Below are 24746 nucleotides of genomic sequence, written 5' to 3'. Positions count from 1 at the left end.
TGATCATGTCTCGTGTTAAACTGCAACACACTCTTGCGCTGCGCATTGCACATTGTCTTTATCAACTAATACTGCTATCAAATTAATATTCGTGCTTTGAGCTATGTGGTGGTAGTGAGAGAGATATGTGTTGCATGTGTTGTTGTGGACAATGTTGTGGCAGAAACACAGAACTAGAGCAACACAGTTGGCGTTGACAGGATTGGTGCAGAAACGCGTCATTGGAGCATAGGCTGATGGCATACATTGAGTAAATTGGCATTGACGATGAAAAAGTTGGCCACGCATAACTGGCTCTCTGGGTAAGTATACACCTCAATCGCGCTTTCAGGCATGTGGCAGTGGTGTCCACCTGCAAAAAACTGCTGTTTCGCGCAGTGCTTAGCAGTGCTAGACTGCCAGCAACGTTGTTCTTTACATCTATGCAGGAATGAGCCCAATGCACGTGGAGAAGCGCACGTTCAGTTTGCGACAGCATGCCAACGAGCGGCGCCGGCTCCACTTTGGTGATGTCGAATGTACCAACACATCCTCATCGTCGAGCTCTCTCTCTCCAGATGACACAGCGGGGTCGTCTTCCTCAGCTGGGGACATTGGTGATGCATATCAGGTGTGTCTTCTTTTATCTCCCTCCAGGTTGCGCTGCCTCATCTGTCTATTGCTGCCACCAGAATTAATGAAAATTCATACTTTAGGCTGGGTGAGGGAAAAAAATGAGGAAAGTGAGAGGGATGAAATGCAAGCAGACTACATGCAGTGGCGGGGCATTTGCTTCTTGTGAACCAGGCATCACCCTCTGCATCAAAATTGCTTTGCCCCATCTTGAGTATTCAGGTGTTGATGCCACCATGGACCCTCATTCCAAAGCCGAAGCTGTCGTTTGCATTGTGGTTGTGAGGTGGAGCGTGGAGACCATAAATGCTGTTCAGGTCAAGGTCTTGTTCAAACCCCTGCTGGTAGTTGGGGACTTTAGAAGCTTCCTCCAGGTACAAGGGTGAACCAGAGGTGACAGTAGTAATTTAAGGAAGCTTAATACCCGTGCCACACGCGCACAAGAAATGGCAGTAAATGGTTAAGGCCTTAAGTTTGTTAATGCCATTATTTTCGGAGTTGGTGCTACACATCCACATTTAATGTCATTACACGAAAGTGACGATGACGATAATGCTTGCAAGGCAGTGAAAATTTTTGCCTAACGATAAACAGTGCTAATGAGCACAGTATCTCGGGAACGTTTTTAAAAGGTAATTTAAAATTATTTCGCTGAAAATACCACTGCTCTTGCTTGGCAATTTGAAAAAATAGCCATAAACTCGCGTGTCAGCTCACAAGCTGAGAGTATCTGCCAGACGTGCTGGTAAAAAAGGCACCCTTCGAATTAAAAATGCAGTAGGGATGCTTCATCTGACTGAATTGTTATCAATTAACCGTTTACTACTAGTTGGGAAGTTGTTACTAACAAAGTTACGTGCTTTTCTGCGTGTGGAATGGGGACGAGAGTATGCATTGCTCGGGCGAACGAGTTGTGGCCAACTCAGTAGGTCGTGAATGGCAGTAAGGCTAATGCCATTAAATTTATGCTTATGGCACTGCTCGAAGGCCATTAAAACTTAAGGCAGTAAGCACTTAATGGCATTAAATTTGCCCGTGTGGCGCGGGTGTAAGTCTGTATGTACTGCTGGATTATCCTTCTTCCTTAAAAAAAAAAGGTATAAAGAATATGTGCACTGCCCTAGCCGCATTGCTATTACTCAGAACGACAGCGTGCCCAACCCGATTGACTATGAACTGTTTCCACCACTGCACCCGTCGATCTCAGCGTCGCAACATAAACTCCCTGTTACAAAAGAAATGATGGGCCCCTCAAAAAGGGGCTGTACGTAAATACAGAAAATTGTTGAACCTCTCAAGCCATTGTGAAGTTGTTTCTATACCACAGCTAAGGGTGCTAAAAGGGGAGCTGTGAAGAGTGGCCTGTGGTATATGTGAGTGCCGCATCGCTGTGCTGTTGTCAGGAAGAGGCAGGAGGTTCCTTCGAAGCGAGTCGATGCACGCCTTTTTTTTTTTCCATAGTGGCCGGGAGAGTTGATGACAGCCTGATCTGGGACAATTCACTTCCGCCACCTCTTTTCTGCTATAACAGAACAGTTTCATAATTGCACATGAAAGCGTGTTTAGTCATGCACTCACAAGTTAGCATTAATTATGTGCATATAAATCAAGGTCAGTGTGTTTTCATGTTAGTTAACGAGACAAAGTGTCACAACTTCTGTCTGTACAAATGCAGCCTTTGAGATGCCATGCGATTTCTGTCAAGCTCTGCCACTACACACGTCACAGAGCTCACTTCGAGCTTCAACATATGCTGGGGAAAAATTCTTATGCTAAAAAATTTGCATGGCTGTAGCTTGATATGTATTGTAGCATTGTACTGAGCTCTCACTTGTCACTCTGAACTGCTAAAGTCTGACTACATGTACTAGCGCTTATCCCAATGTGCTTCACATTGCTGAAGGAATGTGAAGCATTAACTTTGGATGATTTTTGGGTGCATGCTGTGGAACTTTGGGAAAGGCCAGATATTAAAAGAGGTAGGTTGCGTGGTATTCTGACCTAGTTAATTGCCTTCCATGGTACCATACTTTCTAGCATATTAGGCGCACCAAAAAGGAAGAAAACACATTCAAAAAGGGGGGGTGCGGGTGTTGTGCGGACTTCGGGGGGGTCTTTGGTTTCACGGCAATGTGCCACATTGCGTACAGCATCCACTATCCACATTCTTGTGGATGCATGTCAAGTTGACGAGTGGCCAACGAAGAGCTGTATGCTAAATGAATGGCTGACGGACTTTACTTCCTTATATCAACGGGGCACGTCACAAGGCCAGACATCACACTATTTTGCCAAAGGATCATTAATGCGTGGAAGATAATCCCAGCTGGTATAGTGTGCAAAAGCTTCAGGAAGTGAGCTATTAGCAACAGTCTGAATGGAATGAGAGATGGTATATCTTTGACAGGGGCGACGAAGCCTTTAAAGATGGTAGTGATTGTGATAATTGAATGTGCGCTAAATCGAGCACTGTATCAAGCTTCGCAAATACGTTCTTCAACAACAACATAATCACTGTTAGCACAGGTATAAAAGTGCCTGTTCATTGGTCCTTCAGGTAAATGTGCTGGCTATATGAGGGGATATTTTTTTTTGCCGTGGGGTTCAATATTACAGGTGTGGATTGTATGCAGGGGCGGGTTATACACACAAAAATACGGCATGCTTGCAGCAGTGCAGGATGTACTGTCGGCACCAAATTAAGTGCAAACATTCAGATGTGAATGCAAAACACAAAATTACTATGCATTGCTGCATATAAGCTGACATTTTTTTTTACAAAAATGGCCATTCGAAATTTGGAGCTTGACTTACACACGGAGCTGGCCTCTTTGTGGAGCCTAAGGTAATTCCATGGAGTCGTGAGTAGTAAGTGGCTTGTGCCTGCGCCTGCTTCTGTCAGGATGCAGGGTGCTCGATGCGTCAAGAAAAAAAAGATTGTGAGTTTGTATGCAACAGTACTGCTAACGAGAATTTGAACTGCACATTATTTACCTGGCTTGCCTGTGCTCGCGGTTGCTTTACCAGACTAGCGGTGGGTAGTGTGTGAGCAAACTTTTGGTAACTTCTGGCTCTGCAGAACCTGAAGCTACAGCATCGTTGGTAGGTCAGTTTGCTATTTATCAGGCTAGTCATCCGAGTGGTACGCAAGTTTTATCGTCTTAGATCTCAGTTTGTGTCAGACTGCTGGCCTTGCCTTTGCATGATTACGCATTCGTTGTCTTGAGATGTATACGTGCTGCCTTGCTCATAGTATGTTGCCAAAGTGCTCAAGAAAAGTCTGCGACTCTGCTGGGAAGGTGAGCAAGGATGAAATCGCAAATACTAACTACATATCAAAGCATGATAGAAAAAAAAATTGATACTGCGTTAACAGACACGGGACAGAGAGAAGGAAAATGACTGGATGCTCACAGCTTTCATGCATCCTGTCCACTTCCTGCTCTTTGCCCCGCATCCGTTAGCACAGTACGGTTTTTTTCTACCATGCATGTTCAAAAACTAGCCCAGCTTGCAACTCTGCCCTCTATCAAAGAGCATATGGTATTCATTCATCCTTTTTGTTTCTTTAACTAGCTAGAAGATCTTGCCGTTGCAAGAAGAAAAAAAAGTCTAGGCCATATATTTCAAAATGCAGTCTTTACCTGCTTGCAGTGTTTGAGCACCTGAAATACAAGGCTCGGGGAGCAGCTGAGAAAAAAGTAATGCTATTGGCTGGTTCCTGACAGGGTGCTGCAGCTACTCTTGAGGACGACACTGCTGAGGAAGATGACGAGGAGGCCGATGAGGAAGGGGAGGCATTCAGCTACCTGCAGCCTGTGCCCACACGCCAGCGGCGGGCGCTGCTGCGTGCCAGCGGTGTGCGGAAGATTGATGCGCTCGAGAAGGAGGAGTGCCGTGACATTCGGGCGTCGCGCGAGTTCTGTGGCTGCGCTTGCAAGGGTCGCTGCCTGCCGGACTCATGCTCATGCTCGATTGCGGGCATCTCCTGCCAGGTGGGGCTGCGTTGCATGCTCTCTTTGCACTCCTGTTGTCACTGTGTTGCTTATTGGAATGATGGAAACAGACTGGCGAAAAGCCCGCAGGCGGACCACAGGGGTTTAGTCAACCACTGTGCTAACAGTTGGTTTATGAGCGCTGGGAACAAAAGATGGTTTGGTTAGGCTGCTTGCATTTTTTATGTGATTTACACAAAGCTCCTCCTGCTTGGGCACGAACATTGGCTTGCAGTATCTCCAAATAAATTAATTCTTGCAGGTATATTTAAGTGTAATTGTAAATATTTTATATGAATGGGGTATATTTAACCCTTTAGGGTACTTTGTACACAATTGTGTACATTAAGACTCATAGCTTTTTCTCAGTGTGCGCTCTAGCTAGCACTAATTTCATCATTTCAGACGAGTTTATCATAGGGCACTTTTTTATGGAAAAAAGCATATGTAGCAAAATTTGTTCCACAAAGTAGTGAGCTTGGTCGCATGACTTCCGTCATTTTCTGGCTGACATATTTTGGCACCAGTACTATGCTGACTAGAGAAGGAGGTGGCAGCTTTGACGGGAGCGAGTTAATGCTTTGGAGGCAAGGCGTGCGCGGCTTTGCGCGCTACAGTCGTGCGATATCAGTCTGCCCTCATCACAGCATTTTAGGCACGCGCACTGAATCCACCTCTGTTACCGCATTGACATGGAAATAAGGTTTTTGCATGTTTGTATTTTCTGTGCAATATAATGGGAAGTAAAATTAGACATGACCTGGGTGCATCAAGCGCAGAGCTCGAGCGACGGAAACAAGCTGAACGGCTAAGGTATAGCAAGTTTGCTTATCTCTTGAGCTTAAAGCTTGTGAACATTTTATTTTTTGTTCCCTATAATTTTTCGCTCACTGCTCACGGATCATTGCACAAATGATGGATTCTTCTATTTATCAAAGCACATGTAGTTCTCTGAAAGCAGATGTGCTGCATCGCGGGAGACTGTAGTAGCACAAACAACGTTCAGGAAAAGAAAACTTCCATTTTCATCGAAGTATTTGGAAATCACGAAAAGTGAACAATATACGCACAAGCAACAAAGCAAACTATGTAACACATCACAGTTTTAGCAGCCGCGCCTTGTCTCATTTTCTCTTCTCGTTTTCAGCCTGAACAAGGAAATGAAATCTCGTAAGTGCATAAAATTTGATTATGCAATTTGTCATCTGTTTGTTGTGCTCGACACAACCGGCAAGGTTCGACTCATTTTTCGCCAAGCATGAGACCAGGTCCATGATGCTGTACGCTTTGAGCTTCTTCAAGCTGTAACAGTCGGTAAATGCATCCTCCATCTTTAAGATGAGGGTTTCAAGCTCCTTGGAAGGACAGAGCGTCCCTCCTCTCTCCACCTCCTTAGTTAAGGGGGGATGAGGGTCTTGAAAACTTTTTTTTATTTCTTAACACAGCTTCCTGAAAATTGGCATGCAGATATATCTTTGAATGCTAACCCCAATTATATATTCAGATTTCATATATCTCATCTAGAAATGAAGATATGGCAAAATAATTTATACCACTTAGGTGTTTCCTTACGGGCCATTATGGTGATTTCTTAATTAAAAAACTAGTTTTAAAGTAATGCTGTCATTTTTAAGGGCCCATTGCACATCCTAAAGCTAAAGAAATTTTTAAAATGTCGTCACATAGGTCATGAATGAATAACAAAGTAGGAAAAAGAAAACAATGTGGGAGTAATTAGCTTATATCTGACCTAATTGCTAGTCTATTGGGTTTAATGAAAATTGGAAAGCTTTAGGATGCAGCTGAGGTGTTGCTAAAAAAAATGATACCTGCTTCAATAAAATCAGTCGACGAAAACATTATGAAAAGTTCCGTAAGGCAAAGGCATTTGATCGAAAAGCAAAGCTGCGAAAATTGTATTCAAAGTTTTGCTTACTCTGCCATTTTTGTTTACTGATCATATGGAAAAATTTAATGCTTTAGCATGCAGCCCAGTCATCGCTGAACACAATAACACCAAATTTACAGAAATCTGTTCATGTAAAGATTGTGAAAACCTCTGTATTGCATTGACACTTGACAAAAAAAAAGCTCAGAAAATCACTTACTATTTTTTTTGAATCTGCCACACATTCACAAAAGTCCTGGGCAGTAGTCCTGGGTGCTGTCAGGCTTGTGCTTCTTGGCCATCCTCTTCTTCACCTTTTCAGCATTGGTGTGACCCTTATCAGACCTGCACAGCCTCTGTTTATCTTTTTCAAGGCTCCTACCAATGAGGCAGCTCCCAGGCCTGTAACCAAGCTATGCCATTCCTTGGTTGAAGCGAGAAACTGCTTCTTGGGAGGTTAAAAACAGGGCAGTGAGGAGTGTCTAATGCGAATGTTCAAGCTTCAGCTTAGTGCGCACAACGTCTTGGCGCTCTGCCAAGTTCGCCGAGCGCCCCCACCCCCCTCTCTCTCTGCAGGAGCTCTCCTCAAAATATATAAACAAACAAATGATGTTATCGGCGACGGCAGCGGCTTGGCGCGCTGCCAAGGTTCGCGCTGCGCGCGTGTGTCGAAGCGTTGAGCACGCGAGCTCGGTTCAGCCGCGTCCGTACCGAAGCGGCGTGCGGAAACGCTGAAGTCGACGTTAGGCTTAGGTCAGCCGGCTCGGCCGCTTCCGATGGCACGGAATACGAAGCGACTTGCAGCGTATCAAAAGTCGACATTTTCGACGGGCTTAGTCCAGGCACATCCACAGGCACTGCAGAGACTTGCGGTAACACCGAAGTTGACGCCGATCAGCATTGTCCTGCCGCGTCCACCGGCGATGCTGGCGTCAACAGGGTTTGTTCAGCCGCGTCCACCGGCGAAGCTGTTGTTGGCGAGCTCAGTCCAGCCGCATCCACCGAGAGTACAGCAGCTTGCGGCATCACCGAAGCTGCAGTTCTCGACGATGCAGCGCTCTACTTATTCCATGCGCGTCTCTTTTTGCCGACTACTTTTCGCGTGCTTGCTTTCAAGCGCGCATCTCGGGCCATCGTGACACACGGAACAAAGACACCAGGCAGGCAAATACACGCAAAAGCACGAAATTCGAGGCTAAAAGAAGCGAATAAATAGCCAAAATATCTACAATAACGATAAGGAAAAAGGCAGAACGAAAAATACTACGAAACAAAGAGGAGCGCGAAAAATGACGGGCGCGCAGGCGAAAGCAGACGACGGGAAGGAGCCGAACAACGCGGCCGCGGGGGGGCAAAGCATGCGTCACGGCCAATCAGAGGGCTGCGCCTCGAGGAGGCGCCCGTTTTACCCAATCGCCGGATGTCTCGCGACGCTTTCCCTTCTTGAGAACGGGTGCTGATGGCTCCGCTGTGCGAGGGTCTACAGCGTGCTGAGAGGTGCCAAAGTGGAGAGTGGGAAACCAGCTTTCAAACGAGACCAAGATGGCGCCGATCGGTTCGCGTCGCGCGGAGCTACGGCAGCTTGAAAATGGGGCAAACCTTCACGCTTGGTGTTCAATTTCGGCTCACCGACGTTTCTAAATTGCCGTTTTTTTCATACTTTGAGTTGGAATTCAGCTAAAATATTTTGTAGAGGCATAGTTGGGACGTTAAAGACTTCAAAATCGCAATTTTTGAAAATTGCCATTTTTGACCATTTTTCGCGATATCAAGGGCACCGAAAACTGGCCCAAAAATCAGATTTTCAATCTTTTAATTTTCGTGTTCCTCGCACCATTCCGCATCTGTATGCAAATTTTCATCATTATACCCCTCGTAATTAAGAAGTTATAGCGATTTAAAAACTCAGTACCACACCCACTGCCCTTTAAATTCTGGACAAACGACACCCAATTTCGATCGCCCGGCGCATCGAAACTACGCGCTCTACCGCGGCCATTTTGGTCTCATTCGAAAGCGCGAGCTTTCGGCTTATTTTTTCTTTCGAGCAGCAACCCTGTACATGCCGCCCTCGCCAAAAAAACGAAAGAAAAAATAAATAGCGGTGCGCGCTGCTATTGGCCGGTTTAGGCATGTGATCAAAATGGCGTCGTCTGGTTGGTTCCGGCAAGCTAGCCTTGGAAAGCGGACGCCCGGCGACGGCATTTTGTCTTTCTGCCGACTACGCTAGTGCAACGCGAGAACCATGCCAGGAGGCGCGAAGAAGTACCGCTCTGTGCACAAGTTCGGGCAAAAGCGTGCAAAAGGAAAAAAACGTGTTAATGACGCGACATTGTTGCATACTGTGCAATAAGCAAGCGCCAGTGGTACGGGATTGCGTGACGGTCACGTTGCAGGCGGCGACGCTTCTCCGTCTCCGCTGGATAACGGCGATGTTCTTTGTGCCGATTGTAGTCGCGTACGAATTGACACCGCGCCTGTCACTAGCAGTGACATAACTCAAAATAGTGCCCGTGAGCAGTCTACACTTGATCGACTGGAATCGACGCCGGTGCTGGCACGAAAGACCGCGCTGTTCGCCGATGCAAGTGGTGCGTCCGCAGGATCAGACGCAGACGGCAGCCTCCTATTCAATAATTGACCTCAGCGTTGCGAACGTTCTCTTGGATAACGTGCGGTGCAAAACATGTCGCGGGTGCGTGAGGTTGATTACCAGCGACCAGAGCTATGGCCTCGCCGTGAAACTGATCGTGCTATGTGACAACTGTGGTGAGATTGCGGCTGAGTGGAATTCGTGGAGGGTTGACGGTGAGAAAAAGTGCAATCCTTTCGAGCTCAATATTCTTGCTAGTCGAGCAATGCTGTCGACCGGTAACGCCCAGACAGCAATGAACGATATCTTTTCGGCGATGGGATTGTCGCGGCGTGGCATGCACAACAAGACGTTTCAACGGCACTTGAAAAACACACTGCAACCTGCTGCTACTCGAGCAGCCGCGGCAGCTATGGCACAGGCCGCGCGGGCAGTGGCGAAGGTATATGACGACTTGTGTTTTGGACACAGGCGGAACATTGCTGTGTGTTACGACGGCACATGGATGACGCGCGGGCACTCGTCACATATAGGCGTCGGTGCCGTAGTGGAACTCTTCATTGGTTATGTGCTCAATTATGTGGGGCTGTCAAACTTTTGTCTGGGCTGCGAAACTGGCCCAAAGCCGAACACTGACGGCTATGAACTCTGGAGATCGCGCCACGAGTGCCAAACGAACACCAACTGCAAGGCTGGCCAAATGGAGGTAGAGACAGGCAAAATTCTATTTGAGAGGTCTCTACAGTGCCACAACATGCGCTACACAATGATGTTATGTGATGGGGACAGTCGCACGTTTAATGCCCTTCAAGATGCTAAAATCTATGGCTACATTGAAGTAGTCAAGGAGGATTGCATAAACCATGTACACAAGCGTATGGGAGCAGCTTTGCACAACCTCTTGCAGAGGCACAAGGGTGCAGGAAAACAAAGTCTTGGTGGCAGAGGAAGGCTCATAGCTGATCTAGTTGACAAGCTAGCTATATATTATGGCCGAGCGCTAAGGTCAAATGTAGGTAATGTGGATGCCATGCAGCGAGCCGTGATGGCGACATATTACCACATCACGTCTACTGATGACTGCCCCAATCACACTTTGTGCCCCACTGGTGAGTAGTCTTGGTGCTGCCACAACGCTGCAAAAGCAAAAGAGGAGCCCGAACCGAAGCATAAGTACAGTCTGCCAAGCGATGTGGCTGAAGCTCTTTTTGCCCGTGTACAGTCGCTTATCAGAGAAGAGCCTGCTGCAGAGGTGCATTCGGGGGAAGATCCAGAATTCAAACGAGAGCTTCCACTCGATCATCTGGACCTTGATCCACAAAGAGCGGCATTCGTCACTGTTTGCTGTGGAAGCAGCCACAGCAGAAGCTGTGGGTTGGGTGCCCGCCTCGGCTGCGGGAGGTGGTTGGTTCGAAACCCACCGCCGGACACCCACCGGTAAAAATGGGTACAAGCGGCCCCCGGCCTGGCGCCCGGCTTTCTTTAGGGGTGTCCGCTTGGGAGAAGCTCCGTAAACCCTGCTGCGCCCCTCATGGGCCAAGCCCCAATTTCGGACAACCTCGCAGCCTGCTAAAGGTGGTACCCCTTCGGCCAACGTGGTTCGAGTGAGAAGGTTCAAGATCAATGTTCAAGGTTCAAACCTTGATCTATCTGCTGCAGTTGCAGCCATAAAAGCCGGCGCTTCAATGCCGGCTGCAAGCATACAGCAAGAGCAATTCTACAAGAATGCAACGCGAACGTGCCAGCAACTGTCTCCAGGAGAGCTGAAGAAAAGGACTTGCGCCGTAACACGCATTCTGCGAAGAAGCGGGCGGCTTCGCTTGGCTTTGCTAAAGCGGAAAAAAAGAAGCACCGCGACAGCATGCACCCTGACTATGCTCCTGGTGCATTTTGAAAGCATGCGAAGGTCTTTGGGGTTTTCTTTCCTGATTAAATATGCTGTGAGGCTTGAGTGCTTCTCACAGTCCCTCAATTTTGGTGGTGTTGCATTTTTGAAAGATTATTATCTGCGATCCTGCTCCTGCTATTACTATAATTTTTTTTTTTGCTAGAAAGGGAACCTTGTGAGTCACATGACGCCAAGGTAAATGCAATGACCACAAGAAAAAAATTACTGAGAAGGTTATCTGTCTTGGGTACCCAAATGGTCCTTTCCTTTCAAAAGTTTCCTATAGCACAACTTAGGCTGAAATTGGCATAAGCCATTAATTTTTGCTTTAGTTCACTTTCCACTAGTTTCTGATCATGTTGACGTATCAATCATTGACATAATTTACATGTACATACTGTGAAATGTTTTTTCTCGTTTTCTCAAAACTGCAATTTTCAGGGTTCTGCAATTTTGGAGGAGCGATATCTCTTTAACTAGCTCTCATTCTTGTTCTGTTAGAAAGAAAAACTCTTGGACAGTGCATTAAGACTAAAATATGTTCAGTTATTACACGGCAACATTTACAAAATTAATTATCAATCTTGGGTGCCAACTTGGGCTTTTTGTCACAAAAGTTTGACTAGGTGTAACTTTGGTTGAAATTCTTCTAGCACATCAATTCTTGTCTTGTTGCACTCTATGATCCTTCCAGATCACTCTGGCAGGTCAATTCTCATCATGCCATAGAGTGTTTAGTAATTAGCCCACCTCCAAACGAGGAACATGAATTAGGTGATATTTTGAGAACTATTTCATCTAAAGAAAACAAATCAGATATTTGAAATCAGCATGCAAAAATATACAAATGGTGCAAGTTTCAACCAGATCCACCCATAAATAAGGAAAAAAGTTCTAAGAGGGGTGTCCCCCCTTAAGAGAGCTTCATTGGGAAGGTCAGGTCTAGTGGCTGAAGAAAGTGATGATTTTGCACACTGCTCACACTTCGTTTTGTTCAACATTTTACGAGCAACATATTCTGCCACATAAAATGTGATGCAGGAATCACTCTTCACTGAAACAAGGGAAGTGTGGTCAGGCAAATTGTGCTTTTCAGCACATCATGCACTTCACTGAGGCACCCATTGTCCATGAGCTCACTAAGCATGTTGTGGATATTGCTAGGCATACCAATGTCTGCACTGCAAACAGCTAGCTCTTGATTAGGCCTGAAGGTACATTTTCACCTACAGGTGCCTTTGCCAAGCTGCAAAATGCGATGCAATTCACAGAAAGGAAAAATTGTGTTGGTGCAGGATGATTGTTACATCCAGACATTTGTCGTAGGATTCCAAAAACGTTTTCTAAGGGGTCTTGACTTTAACGTGCAGTCATCAGATATTTGTAACCAAGCCTGCCTGCAACATAGTCTAGGAGGGATACAGTACTAGCAAGGGTTACATGAAGGCCCTCTATGGTTGGACCACTGAGGAAGCCCAGTTTCCCGACTTGTGCTTCCTGAGTGTACTCCAGGAATTCTTTGATGGTTGACAATTTTGCAGAATTTAGATGCATAGCATCCTTGCTGCTCCTGAATGTCATCACAGTTATGAGGTTTCGCATTCTTCTTATAAAAGCTGCAGTAGCAGTAGTTGACCCTGTGCCCCAGATGTTTTCCACTTCTTTATACGCATAAAGGCCCCTCAGGACTTCATCACTGAAAAGAGCACAAGCAAAATTTACCTTCATTTTTTCAAAGCTGTTTGGCTTAATCACAGCCCGTGTGACATGTGGTATCGCTCTGAGCCTCACAACATCTCTGTTGTCACATTTCCATGCTTCCTTGTTAACATCCATTCTCACCCTGCTTTCTAGGGTTTCAAGCCCTGTTGAAACAACAGAGTTGCGGACGCACTTCAGTAAATGTGGAAAATCTGAGAGAAAGTGCAAACTTCTCCCAGTACTTCTCCCAGTATCTGCAGGGTGCTTCACCTTGCATACGGTCTGCTCTGTAGACCCTTTCACCCCAAATGCACGCCACATGCTTCTGTTCCATGAGGCAGCATCCGTAGTGACAAAGTCCACGAAAAGGCCGGACCTCTCTGCAGCTAGTATGGCCTTCACATTACTATGTGAGCCAAATAATCCAAGAATTTGTCGAAAATTTTCAGAAAATCGCTGGAAAAGTACCGTATTTACGCGATTGTAAGCCGACTCGCGTGTAAGTCGACCCCGCCACATCACATTTCTGAAAAAAAAAAAAAAAAACTTGGAGGTCGTTTACACTTGGCCTTTAATAATAGAACACGATAGCACTATCCTGCGGCCTCCGCTTATCGCCAGATGCTATCGGCTGCCGCACGCAGGTGTGACCGTTGGCACATTCCAAAACAAAAATTTATTAATCACTGGACTACTTGTCCACACTTGCGCCATCGTCCTCACTAGTGCTGCCGTCGTGATCGCTGCTGAGGTCCCACAGCTCGCCGTTCTAACACGTCGTGCAGCGAAATCCTGCACTTCGCAAAGAGCCACATCACGACATCGTGTGAAACAGCTGAAAATTTCACCTCGCTGCCGCTGCCACATCTGTATCACCCATTGCAAATGTCGAACTTCCGGCCCGGCGCACAGTTGTTCGTTTCTTCGGCGTAAAGAATGACAGTCATCTTGAATGTAGCCTTGAATGAGTGCCAGTCACTTACCAGACCCGGTGCACAAATGATGAATGATGAAGCACTCCATTAAAAACTTGTGAAACGCGGCCGGCAGTAGTCAAATGCGTAAGAGCCAAAGAGAAACTACGCGTGAGCAGCATCGGCTCTTCCGTCGGCTACCGACACTCCTCGGCGCTGCTGTGATTTCGAGTGGCGGTGCCACCGCGGTTGGAACAGCGGCCCTTTTATCAACTATTAGTGCTCCCTTGGGCGCCGAGTGCGTGGTTGAGAGTAAAAAAAAAACTTGGACGACGCCTATCAAGAGAAGGACGTGAATGCATTATCGGGCTGCCGCCGCTCATCAGCAGCTGCAATCTGCGGCCACGAGTGGGGAGTGGGCTGGTGCTGGTTTGCTGCTTATCTACACCCACCGTCAGCTGCCGCGTGCGGAGTGGGGATGCAGTTCTGTGCCCTGACATAGCAGGTGCTCAAGGCCAGCACGAAGAGCGATGCGACGGAGACGCGCCGCAAAAATGCAACCGCGCTGTAGCATGCCTGATATCTCATTTTTCTCGCCTTTATTTATGGTGTGGTGCTTTGGTTTCGATTTTAAGTCGACCCCCTCCACTTCGGATTTTCAAATTTTGAAAAATAGGTCGCCTCACAATCGTGTAAATATGGTACAACCAAGCCATCATCACAGATCTCTTGGCTTTGGCTTTGTGAAGAGTACGCACCAAGGTCAACAAACCCTTCAATGATTCCAGTGCTGGTTATCTTAAGGTTTTCGGACAGTTTCATTTCATTAGTTAAGATGATTCCATGCCTATGATACTCATCCATGCCTTTCGTCTTTTCCGTTATTGCAGTGAATCTTCTCATTAAAACCAAAGCTGCTTTTGTAATTCTTGATGTATTTTAAAGCTTGATGTATTTTAAGGGGCAGCTTTTACTTGGCCGGACCATTATTTTATGCTTATGAATGTGTTCATTCAACTTCGGGCTCTTGTTTCTCATTACAATGCATTCAAAAATCCACTCTTCATTATATTTCATCCCCTGATGTCCTTTCCTCCTGGAAGCATCAAAACATACCCTTACGTGCTGCTGTTGCTTTAAGGGTAAAGCAGAAATGCGTTGCAGCAGGAGGTTGGAATGCGATATAGATGCTTTCTCCTCTTTCATAGTTTTCAGTGAGGATGCAGGTTTTCCTACCTTCTTCCTTTCGTGATGAAGCTGCATGTTACATGTCACCAGCTTTTTGGGGGCAGTCAGACGATGATTATTCTTTGCCCTTGTCCTTCGGTAGGAGGCCTGGTTTAGCAGAAGTTTACACAGGTATCTTCACTGAAGGCATGGTCCTTCTCTCGGTGTTACTCGAAACATTTCGCACTGTACTTGACCTATACAGTTTTTGACCTGGCCAATCTTGGGAGGTCTTTCTTCCACCAAGCTCTCCTCCAATCCCTCGCAAAAATTCATTTCATTGACAGAACAAAGGAGGCCTTCCACACTTTTAGCATCAAAAATGTCAACTTTCTTTAGCGACACACCCTGAACAAATATAGAACAGTGGTAGCAGTCTCCATGCGCGGAACACAACATGAGTTTTCGAAAGTACAGCTATCATTGTCTGGTGCGCAAACGCTCAACGCAACTGTTTCCAGCACTCCACCGACAAGGCTCTTTGACCAGTACTCATTTGGTAGCTTGTCACTGCTAAGGTGCTCCAGCTCTCGTAAGGTTACATGTGTCATGAACCGTTGTTGTGCCCGTACTCACGTCATCGAACAAAGTTGTCTCTTGTGGCTAGTCATCATTCACTTTCCTTTTCTTCCCCACGATTTCTCCACTGGACGTCTTTGACTTTCTTTTCTGCGGTAGTCGTTTGGACAGATAAGATGGTATGTTCTGAAACAGCGTTAGAACAGCGGCGTCGCTGAAGCAAGGCCAGCTACGTGGGATCTTCACCACCTCTCCATTCACAACGTGGGTGTAATCATGTACGGTGAATCTTTAGTCAAAATGCAGTTTGCAAAGCACCGAAGTTTTCGCCAAGAGCGATCCCGCGCAAGGGATCGCTCTCTGCTACACTTCAAACCTCTCTTCGTCATCTGGCACAGAAAAAACAGAAGCTTTGTTTTCTTTCTTTCTTGAAGAAACATACCCCGTCGTGCACCCGGGGGCAAAGCAATGAGTTTGGCACTTAGAATTCGCAGCCATCTGCTGTCCGGTCATCACAGCACACGGTGAGTTCACAAGACTAGATTATGTTGGGACTAAAAAAAAAGAAATAAGAAAAATGTGTGCTGGCCGAGTTCATAAGACAAAAATTATTGTGGGTCTATAAAAAGAATGGAATATAAAGTGTCACTGCCCGTGCCGCTAAGTATAACGGGCTGAGATCACAAGACAGAGGTTAGATTGGGCTAAAGAAAAAAAAACAATTGCCCTGCCCGCACAGGTGACAAGACATACAGTCGACGACCAATTTTTCGGACTCTCTAGGGGCCGCGAAAACGACCGAAAAATCAGGCAGTCTGGAAAATCAAATTTCGTAGAAAAAATCATGAACTTATTATCAATATGTCGGAGGAAGGGGTCAGTTGTATTGCACGCATTCTAAAGCTCCTTATGACTGAATTTCACCGCACGACATGTGCACAGACGACGGGCGGCGACCGCTTTCACGAGCTCGGCCCGGCTGTGCTGCCCTTGCCATGTCGGCGATGAACGCACAGGTTGGGGAAAAGTCTAAACGGCAAAGTGAACACGTCGCTGCGGGAACTGCACTGCGCCTTCAGTACGATGGATCCGGAACGAGAACGCGAAGTTGGCGAAACAATAAGAACCAAGAAAAAGCCGAAGCGAGTGCTCCGTCGGCATACGCCTTCGTCATTATTCCTAGGGGCTAGAGGAAAAATCGGCATCGTATTCGGCAATATGCACTCTGCGGTGGCTTGCGTATAATGAGGGGTGCCTTGCCTGTCATTGAAATGCCAGTTGTTTACAGTTTTACGATAGAAAAGTCAGGGTTGCGGTGCGTTTTGCTGTGGGTACGCTGACCTCGCTTTGAAATGCACCACCAATTCCTCCCGCACTCACCGTCTCCGTAAAGTCGTACTCCTCCCACGCGCTTCGCTGCTACCTCTTTTCGTATTCAGGATGAAAGACTTGGCACAGATGAGTTCCGCAAACTCAGACTACTGTTCAAGTTCAGGCGGCGCAAGACATTCAAGAACAGCACGAATTCAAAACCACAAGGGCACAATGTACAGACTCGCGCAGAATTTCAGCATGGCAAGTTAAGAGGCCCCCTTTAAGCATTAATGTTGTTTTGCTTGATCAAGTTTTCGATGTCTCCTGCAGTTTGGATTAATGAGGTTCTACTGTACACATTATATGGCGGCATAGGTACTGGGGGCGAGTGTGATCGAGGTCCGAAAAATTGAGCAGTCAGTTGGGGTGCGTCCAAAATTTCAGGCGTTCTTATACATTGGCTTATACATGTCGCGGTGCCATGAAAAAGTCTGAATAATCAAGCATGTCCGAATAATCAGGCGTCCGAATTTTCAGTTGTCGACTGTATATTAGTGTGGGCAGAGAAAAAGAAAGAAAAATAGTGTTGCCTAGCCCGCACCGCCAATGGTACAACGGGCTAGATCACAAGACATGTGGATCAACCAAAACACAGTTTGCAGTCTGATGAACGAATTCAGAAGCGGCAAAAACAGCAGACTTCACCGACTGAACTACACGCCATTGCGGCACACGCCGTGTGAGAGCAAGCATCTAACTGAGTTATGAACTGCTGCTGCCTGCGCCACGTGCGCCGCTGTCTGCAAAGCTTCCAACTCCCAGCTTCTAGTCACCATACCGTACTGATGCCCATTTTCCTTCTGGATTTCTTGCATCATGTTCATCTTCTAAACAGAATTATTCCGTGATCCATAGGGTGTTGAATCCATAAATTCTGGTGTTTTGATATTAGTTCTCAGATATTTCGAGTTTGTAAAAAATTTTGTGTGCATGTAAAAACTAACCACTGGTGTTTTTCATTGGTAAACTAACAATTTGGCATTCTTGAGGCCTGGACATGTTATTTAGACCAAAAAATTTTTCTGTTGAATAAAAATGAATAATGGCATCTGAAAGAGTTGAAGGCAGTAAAATTAGTAAAAACCTGTGAATAAGAATGCTTAAGGGGACATGCTCCAGAACAAAACATTTTTGAAGCCAAAGCTTCAGTACGCTAGGTTTTCAAGAGGGCAGCGTCAGTGCAGTCACGTGACAGATGTCACGTGGTGTCACATGGAAAGTCATGTGACCTCCTGACGTCATCACAGTCTGCCCACCGTGGTAGGTGGCAACTGCCCCATCTGGCATCGGGCAGTTCATCGACGTTTTACAGACAATCTGTTTGGCAGCGTGTGCGGCGTTTGTAAATGTAGCCATGCTAAGGAAGCTTTCGCTTCTCACCAGGGTTAACCAAAGTTTAAACCACAGCTAGTTTTTGTTAATATTTGTGCCAAATGCGCGAAAATTTCTTAGTTGAGAGATCTTTGCCAGTCTTTTTTAAAACTTTTTCCATTTTTGCCTACCTATTGGTTCAATTTTTGCAAGTCATGCATTTGAAAGTTACGGTTGTTTTTGTTCATCTTTGGTTACAGGCGCGAAATAAGACACAACACAAGGCAGAAAGGCTTTAAGGGCACTCCGTCCCATCTTTCTGCCTTGTGTTGTGTCTTATTTCGCGCCTGTAACCAAAGATGACTAGTATAGACTTACGACAGCACTGAAAAATATCCAGTTTTGCTCTTATGATACTTTTTATGCAGTGAGAAAACAAGCGTACCATGTACAAAATTCCAAAATTAAAAAAATATACATATTTTCTGGATGACACTACAATGGTTGTAACAGATCTGAATCTCATTTGCAAGTATAAATTCCAATAGAAATAGCATAGCTGCATTCTGCTTATAGTAAACCATATCCATACCAAATTTCATTGTGACGTGACAAGTGTAAGTGCAAGAATGTCATGCACCAGCCATGAGGTCGCATTGAAATGATAAAGGAAGAAAAATGCATTCTAAGTTATTCAAACAGACAGTGGTGATGCAGCTTTTGGAGACACGAAAATGACAGTTTCGAATTTCTTTTTTGAGCTGTGAAACTGCCGGAGAACGCATCTGAATGAGAGAAGGCTTTCTGCCAACCTGCAGCATCACAGTGGCAGGAAGTACTGTTATTCTGATTTGTCATCGTTGTGAAAAATGCTCAGTTCTGTTCATTTTTTGGTAACTAGCATGTTCACGTCGCAGTTTTTAGTAATTTCAACAAAAGCTTCAACAAAAAAATCTGGAAATGACCCCTGTTTTATGTGGATGAGAGAGGCTTAGGTTGTGACTGAGAAGAATGCAAGTGGATAATTGAGTGAAAAAAATAAGAGGGATGACACCAGATTAGATGGAAAACTTGTTCAGAAATTTCAACATATACTGGAGCTTTTGACATTCTTCCTTGATGACCAGCTGATTTGCTTCCACTAATATTTTTGCTCACAAGGGATCTGGTGCATAACAAGAAATCGTTATGCAAAAGCATACTGCTGCAGTTGAGTGGATTGCTCCATTGCTGATTTGTAAATATGTGCATGTAAATATGTAAATAATATGTGCATGTAGTGACATAATTGTCAAATATTCTTGTATTACAGGCGATCACTTGATGCCACGTTAACTTCAAAGCACTAAGCGACAAACTGCTAATGTTGCTTAAAAGAAGAATCATATTCGGTGTTGTCAAACTCAGTCCAGGTATATTACTCCATGTAATCATGCATGATTAACAAAACCATGTTGTGTAATGTTGGTAACATAATGGATAAAAGATGCCAAAAAGAGCTTTTTGTAAGGCTCTGCATGAGATCTGATAGAGGGGTGAGGTGTGGTTTCTGAATTATTTCCTGAGTGCACAGAGACATTATTTATTGATTAGCATAAGGGAATGAATAGTTAGGGGAATGATAAATCTTGTGCACTTAAAGTTGGCTGTTGTGACTTAACGTGTTGCTTCATGAACTGCTTGGGCTGAATGTGTTTTGTATAGCTTCAGCAGCAATAATTACTTTGATGTACTGTCATAGGCAAAAGTTTGCAGGGATGTGGTCTTGCGAAAAAAAAAAAAAATTATTCGCGGTGAGGCAAAGCAGGTGAATGAAAAGTTAAGTCTTAACAAGCCAGCATGCGTTTTCCATCAGCTGAGACAGGTGTTCTTAAAAGCAGCGGTCATCTGCTTTATATTGAAAACTGTGTGGCGATGGCAGTTTTTCACAATTCTGTCATGGTGTACTGCATGCCCACTGTCAGGAATACCAGAGCAGAGCTGCTGCAAAATAGTCAGGCCTGCCGTGGCCTCCTTCACAGGTGCAGCGCAGTAGCGGTTGAGCCGCCACAGATCGAGCTCAGTCGCGCATTTCTGACACACACGACCACATGGAGGGAAGCGAGCAGAACTCACGTTTGCGCTGGAACATCGCCACACCTAAAAAGGAAAAAAGACCATTGACATGTCAGTCAGCGTCCAAACTGGCTCGCAGCTGGTGTTGGCTCCTTATATGCGGCCAGTAGCCGATATCGTCGCAGGCTGGCAGCGAAGCTCTGAAAATGAAACTATGCGGCGATGGGCGATTACAGTCGACACGGCCCCCCCTTCGGACTGCATCTGAGTTAACCGATTGTAAGGGTCAAATTTTCGGCTTACGCGGTGCTGCAAACCTGGTGTATCCAACCTCTGCCTCCACATTTTCGTACGCCGGGAGCGCTGAAGCAAGCCAAAAAGTTTGAAGTAAACGAATTTTAGAGAATTCGTGGTACGAATTAAGTGGCTTTAAATTGCATTGAAAATATAGCCAGCCGACCAAAATTTTTAAATTTATGTGAATAAACCGAAAGTTTGAATTATCGAGAGTCTGCTGTACCTAATGCATCCCTTGTTTTCGGATGCTCATTCTTTCGGGTGATATTGAAATAGCCCTGTACCATCTATATTCTTAGAATCTATTTCAGAAATCATTGCGTCTCTTGAATAATCGCACACCACAATAATAGCCGTTTGTCAGCTATTCATGGTGCACAGACTAACAACATAGAAGAACTTGTCAACAGATTGTCACTGCGTGTTGGTGATCTAAAGAAAAAAAATGGTCGGAAGAGATTATTCATCGAACACTTGCTCCAACTCGAATGCGAGTGATAACACCACTAAGCTTTTGTTCAAAATCAAAACAGCTCACCGAAAAGTGTGATGACACTAAAGATGACCGTCGTTGGTCGAACCTAATCTTTTTTGGAATTCCAGACTTGAAGGATGAAACGTGGGCGCAACCTGAAGAGCATGTAGTCCTTTTGCTCTGAGAAACTAGGTATCTCCATAGCACCTGCTGACATTGAGCATGCACATTCGCCTGTTAGTATCCCAGTGCTGGAAACCATGATCAGCGAGTGCGATGGCGATTGCACGTCGGCAGAAGTGCTGTAATAAAAGGTAATGTAACTGTCATCCACTGGACAGTAATGAGATATTTTTATTATATAGAGTATGGTCCATTTTAGTTTCCACACCCAAAGCTGTTAGGGCACAGTGATTTGCGCCTCGTCGACGAAAGTTTTAGTAGACCGTGGTTACAACTTCATCCAAGAAAAGCTAAAAGCACATGGTTGACGATGCAAAGGAAGCGTTGATTTTCTTCGAGGGGTGCTCTGGAGAGAGTGTAAACGATAATAAACGAGCAAATTATTCTTCGTCATCCACCCAAGTGCAGGGGGATTCCCCTAAAACATTTGACCAAACTATAATAAAATATGAACACTCCTGAAAGAAAAAAAAAACAGTGTTCACTTTAAACAAATAAGTGACATTTTACTGAGATGTGGTCACGTGGTGGGTTACAGTGATCATGTTGACTTCGCCGCAAGGTGGCTTTTTTGTGATTTTCAAAGCCAAATTAAAATAAAAATCCGCGTTTCTGGGATATTGCCAGGATCAAATCTTACTATTTGAGGCAGGATCTTTTCATTTCCGTCATAATCTCGTGACAAGTTTTGGTCACTGTTCAGTCCCTTAACGCTCTCGTGTTAAAATGTATTGATCACTGGTCTACTCGTCTGCAATTGCGCCATCGTCCTCACTGTACTCTCGGACAGCTTTCTGTGGCTACGCAGGGGAAAGCTACAAGTGCGTGCCGCCAGCTTAAACGCCTGTCTCTCTCTCTCGTGAGCATGTAACCAGAGCGCACTTGTGGAAGCCTTGCACTTTGCCCTCATAGCTTCCACTGCATAGCCACAGAAAGCTGTCTCCGAGTATAGTACTGCCATCGCCATCGCTCCTGCAGTCCCGCAACACGTTGTTCTAACGTCGTTGTACAGCGAAATCCATTACTTTGCAAACAAGCACTCCATGCCATAGTGTGGAATTGCTGAAAATTTTTCCTCACTGCAGCTGCCACACCTGTATCGCCCGTTCTGAGATTTCAAAATCGCGGCCCGGTGTACAGTTGTTTGCTCCTTCAGCGTAAAGAATGACAGCTTCTTGAATTTAGCCGTGAACAAGTGCCAGATACTTACCGGACCCCGAGCACAAATAACGATTGACAAAGCACTACATTAAAAACTGGTGAAACGTGGCCGGCAGTTGTGAAATGCGTCAAACAGAGCCAAAGAAAACTATGCGTGTCATGCGTGAATGGCGTCGGCTCTTCGAGAAGCTACCGACACTCCCCGGAAGCGCTGCCGTTCCTAGGGCCGGTGCCGCTGCAATTGCAACAGTGGCCCTTCCATCAACTATCGACACTCCCTTGTGCGGCGAGTGTGCAGTTGAAAATAAAGAAAAATCCTTCCGAAAAAGCGTGCAGAGTAGCCCAATGCTACTGAGTAGAGCCGTAGAGTAAGCAAAATTGCAACCAAGCTGTTGCACATCCCCTATATCTTGTTTGTCTCACTTTTATTATGGTGCTATGCTTTGGTTTTGATTGTAAGTTGACACCGCCACTTCGGGTTTTCAAATAAATAAAAACAGGTTGACTTACAATCGTGTAAATATGGCAATATAGCAGCACCTCATTAATTCAATGCCCTTCAGACTGTGTGAGGTGTTCAAAGTAAGTGAGTTTTTGGATTGTCTGAAACCGAAGTGAAATGAGAAAGGCAAGCACCTAATGTTGTTCAACTGCATGCCGCACATCACAGTTGCTACCATTGCACTCAGCAAAGCTGTGGTTGAGAGTCCGAAAAATTTGCTGTCGACTGAACTCTCTGATTATAAATAACTTTTATTTGAACTTTTTTCTCTCTTGTTGTTTCGGTTTCAACAGCTGAAAGGTAGCTGTGGTGTGAAAGACGAGTTCAATCGCATGAAGTATAGAAAAACTGCAGTGTGGTTGTTGCTTTCTTCGCTTTTATTCCCTCCAACTCGTGCGCAACCCTGCTCAAAAGTTGGAGTGACAAAAAATTAACAAGCAGCAGTTATATTGCTGTTTTTGTATGCCTCACATGACCTCAGCTTATCTTTTACATCACAGACACTGGGTGGCTGTTTAAATCGCAACTGAAACGACGGGAGGAAAAAATTATTTAAAATTAAAAACTATTCTCCTGGCATAGGTGAATTCCACTCATGATTCACGTATACTAATGTATTTTGCATCATTCCGCACTATTCTAAAGAAAAAAAACTCATCCAAAACTTTGGTGTTTCTACTCCTTAAGCACCTTGCTACTTAAAGGGACCATGCAATGAATAAAAAGTTGCTTGTAAATGTTTTCAATGCTTAGAAATGATGCTAAGAAGCATTCACACCAAGTATGAGTCTTCGGAACTGAGCCGGCAATTTATTATGAATTTTTGAAAACTGTGTTTTTTAAAATTCGCGGGCCGATTGGTGTGCTCGTAGTGACCGATTTTGAAACTAAAATCGTGAAAAAAGACGTCACTGTACCCATGACGTCGCCAGGCCACCACATGCTCTCATTCGCTGGAGCCACGGCAGCCACGACGTCCCGGGCACACTTCCGGTAGCCGTGAAAATCGCCTGCTCGTGCCGCCGCGCAACCCTCTCGGGCAAGCACTAGCCAGGGCATTGCCTACGCGCATATGGTTTCAATTTTCCTCTGCCGCCTCCTTCTGTCGGGAGTTCCGGAGCCACTCGCAGTGGCTCGTCTAGTCGCTACTGTCGTCGCTGGCGTTCAGCTGGTACGGCGTGAACGCCTAGGGCTCGATGCCTATCGCAGCCTTAAGAGCGAGCAGTCGCGCCTCCAGGTCTGGGTCCATTACTGCTAACTACAACAGACAACAAGCAAAGAAACCCAACGCGCGCCGCAATCACGCCACCGACGCTGCTGCTGGGGTGCTAGAAGCGACAACCGGAAGTTGCAAAAGGAACGTCAGCGGATGACATATTCATGGGCGGGGCCCAGTCCCAGAGCTGTTTTCTTTATTTTTGTCTGGTGCCCCGCGTGTACGAGTTGAGGGGGGAGAGGAAGAGCGTAATTTTTAATCGTCTATATCATCGGTGTTATTGATGCTAGCTTAAAAATTCTTGCGTTGGGGTGACGAGTGATGAAATGCCTATCTCTCGTCTGCTTTACGTGATCTCAATTAATTTATTGCATAGTCCCTTTAAGGGGAGTCCTGAGTCTTTGAGGAGAAAAAATGGTCAAAAATCAGTCTCTTGAAGTTTTTTTATCATGCTCTAGAAGCTATAAAGTACCTGTTTCTAAAATATTAATGTCTTCCAATGAGTATTTATTGAGATATCTGCGATTAAAGTCAGTAACGGGACCAATCTGGCTCATAAAAATGCCCCCGGAATCGCGAAGTTCAACATCGCGCTCACCGAAAATGGCTTCACGGAGAGCGACCACTTTGGCCTCGTTTGAAAGCTACATCCTTCTACTATCTAATTTTAGTGGGAAACTTTTCTCTAGCCAGCAACTATGAAGCTGTGCGGCTTCAAAAAAAACTAGATACGCGCATGGCATTGGTGCTTTCGCATCACGTGTGGTGAGCGCCGACTCCTGATTGGATGTCGGGAAGCGTCATCTGCCAAAAAAAGTGCATTGGTCGCCATTTT

At 45.5% G+C, this 24746-nt stretch overlaps 2 protein-coding genes and 1 pseudogene across 4 annotated transcripts in view; all 3 read left to right on the top strand.

Moving 5' to 3' along the window:
* The window catches only part of LOC144115943 (uncharacterized), a 457564-nt gene that overhangs the window by 385545 nt on the left and 47273 nt on the right, over positions 1-24746 (top strand). The window lies entirely within an intron of this gene.
* Positions 1-24746, top strand: part of Axud1 (AXIN1 up-regulated 1) — a 77603-nt gene that overhangs the window by 18474 nt on the left and 34383 nt on the right. For all 3 annotated transcript variants that reach the window (XM_077650566.1, XM_077650564.1, XM_077650565.1), the window contains exons 3-4: positions 429-610; positions 4341-4607. In XM_077650566.1, coding sequence (XP_077506692.1) covers positions 429-610; positions 4341-4607 — 449 coding nt within the window. The remainder of the gene's footprint in view (positions 1-428; positions 611-4340; positions 4608-24746) is intronic.
* On the top strand, positions 9078-10844 carry LOC144116508 (uncharacterized; annotated as a pseudogene).

The sequence above is a fragment of the Amblyomma americanum genome, chromosome 1 (assembly GCF_052857255.1).
Source record: "Amblyomma americanum isolate KBUSLIRL-KWMA chromosome 1, ASM5285725v1, whole genome shotgun sequence".
Lineage (NCBI taxonomy): Eukaryota > Metazoa > Arthropoda > Arachnida > Ixodida > Ixodidae > Amblyomma > Amblyomma americanum.
This window is presented reverse-complemented; position numbering and strand designations above follow the sequence as displayed.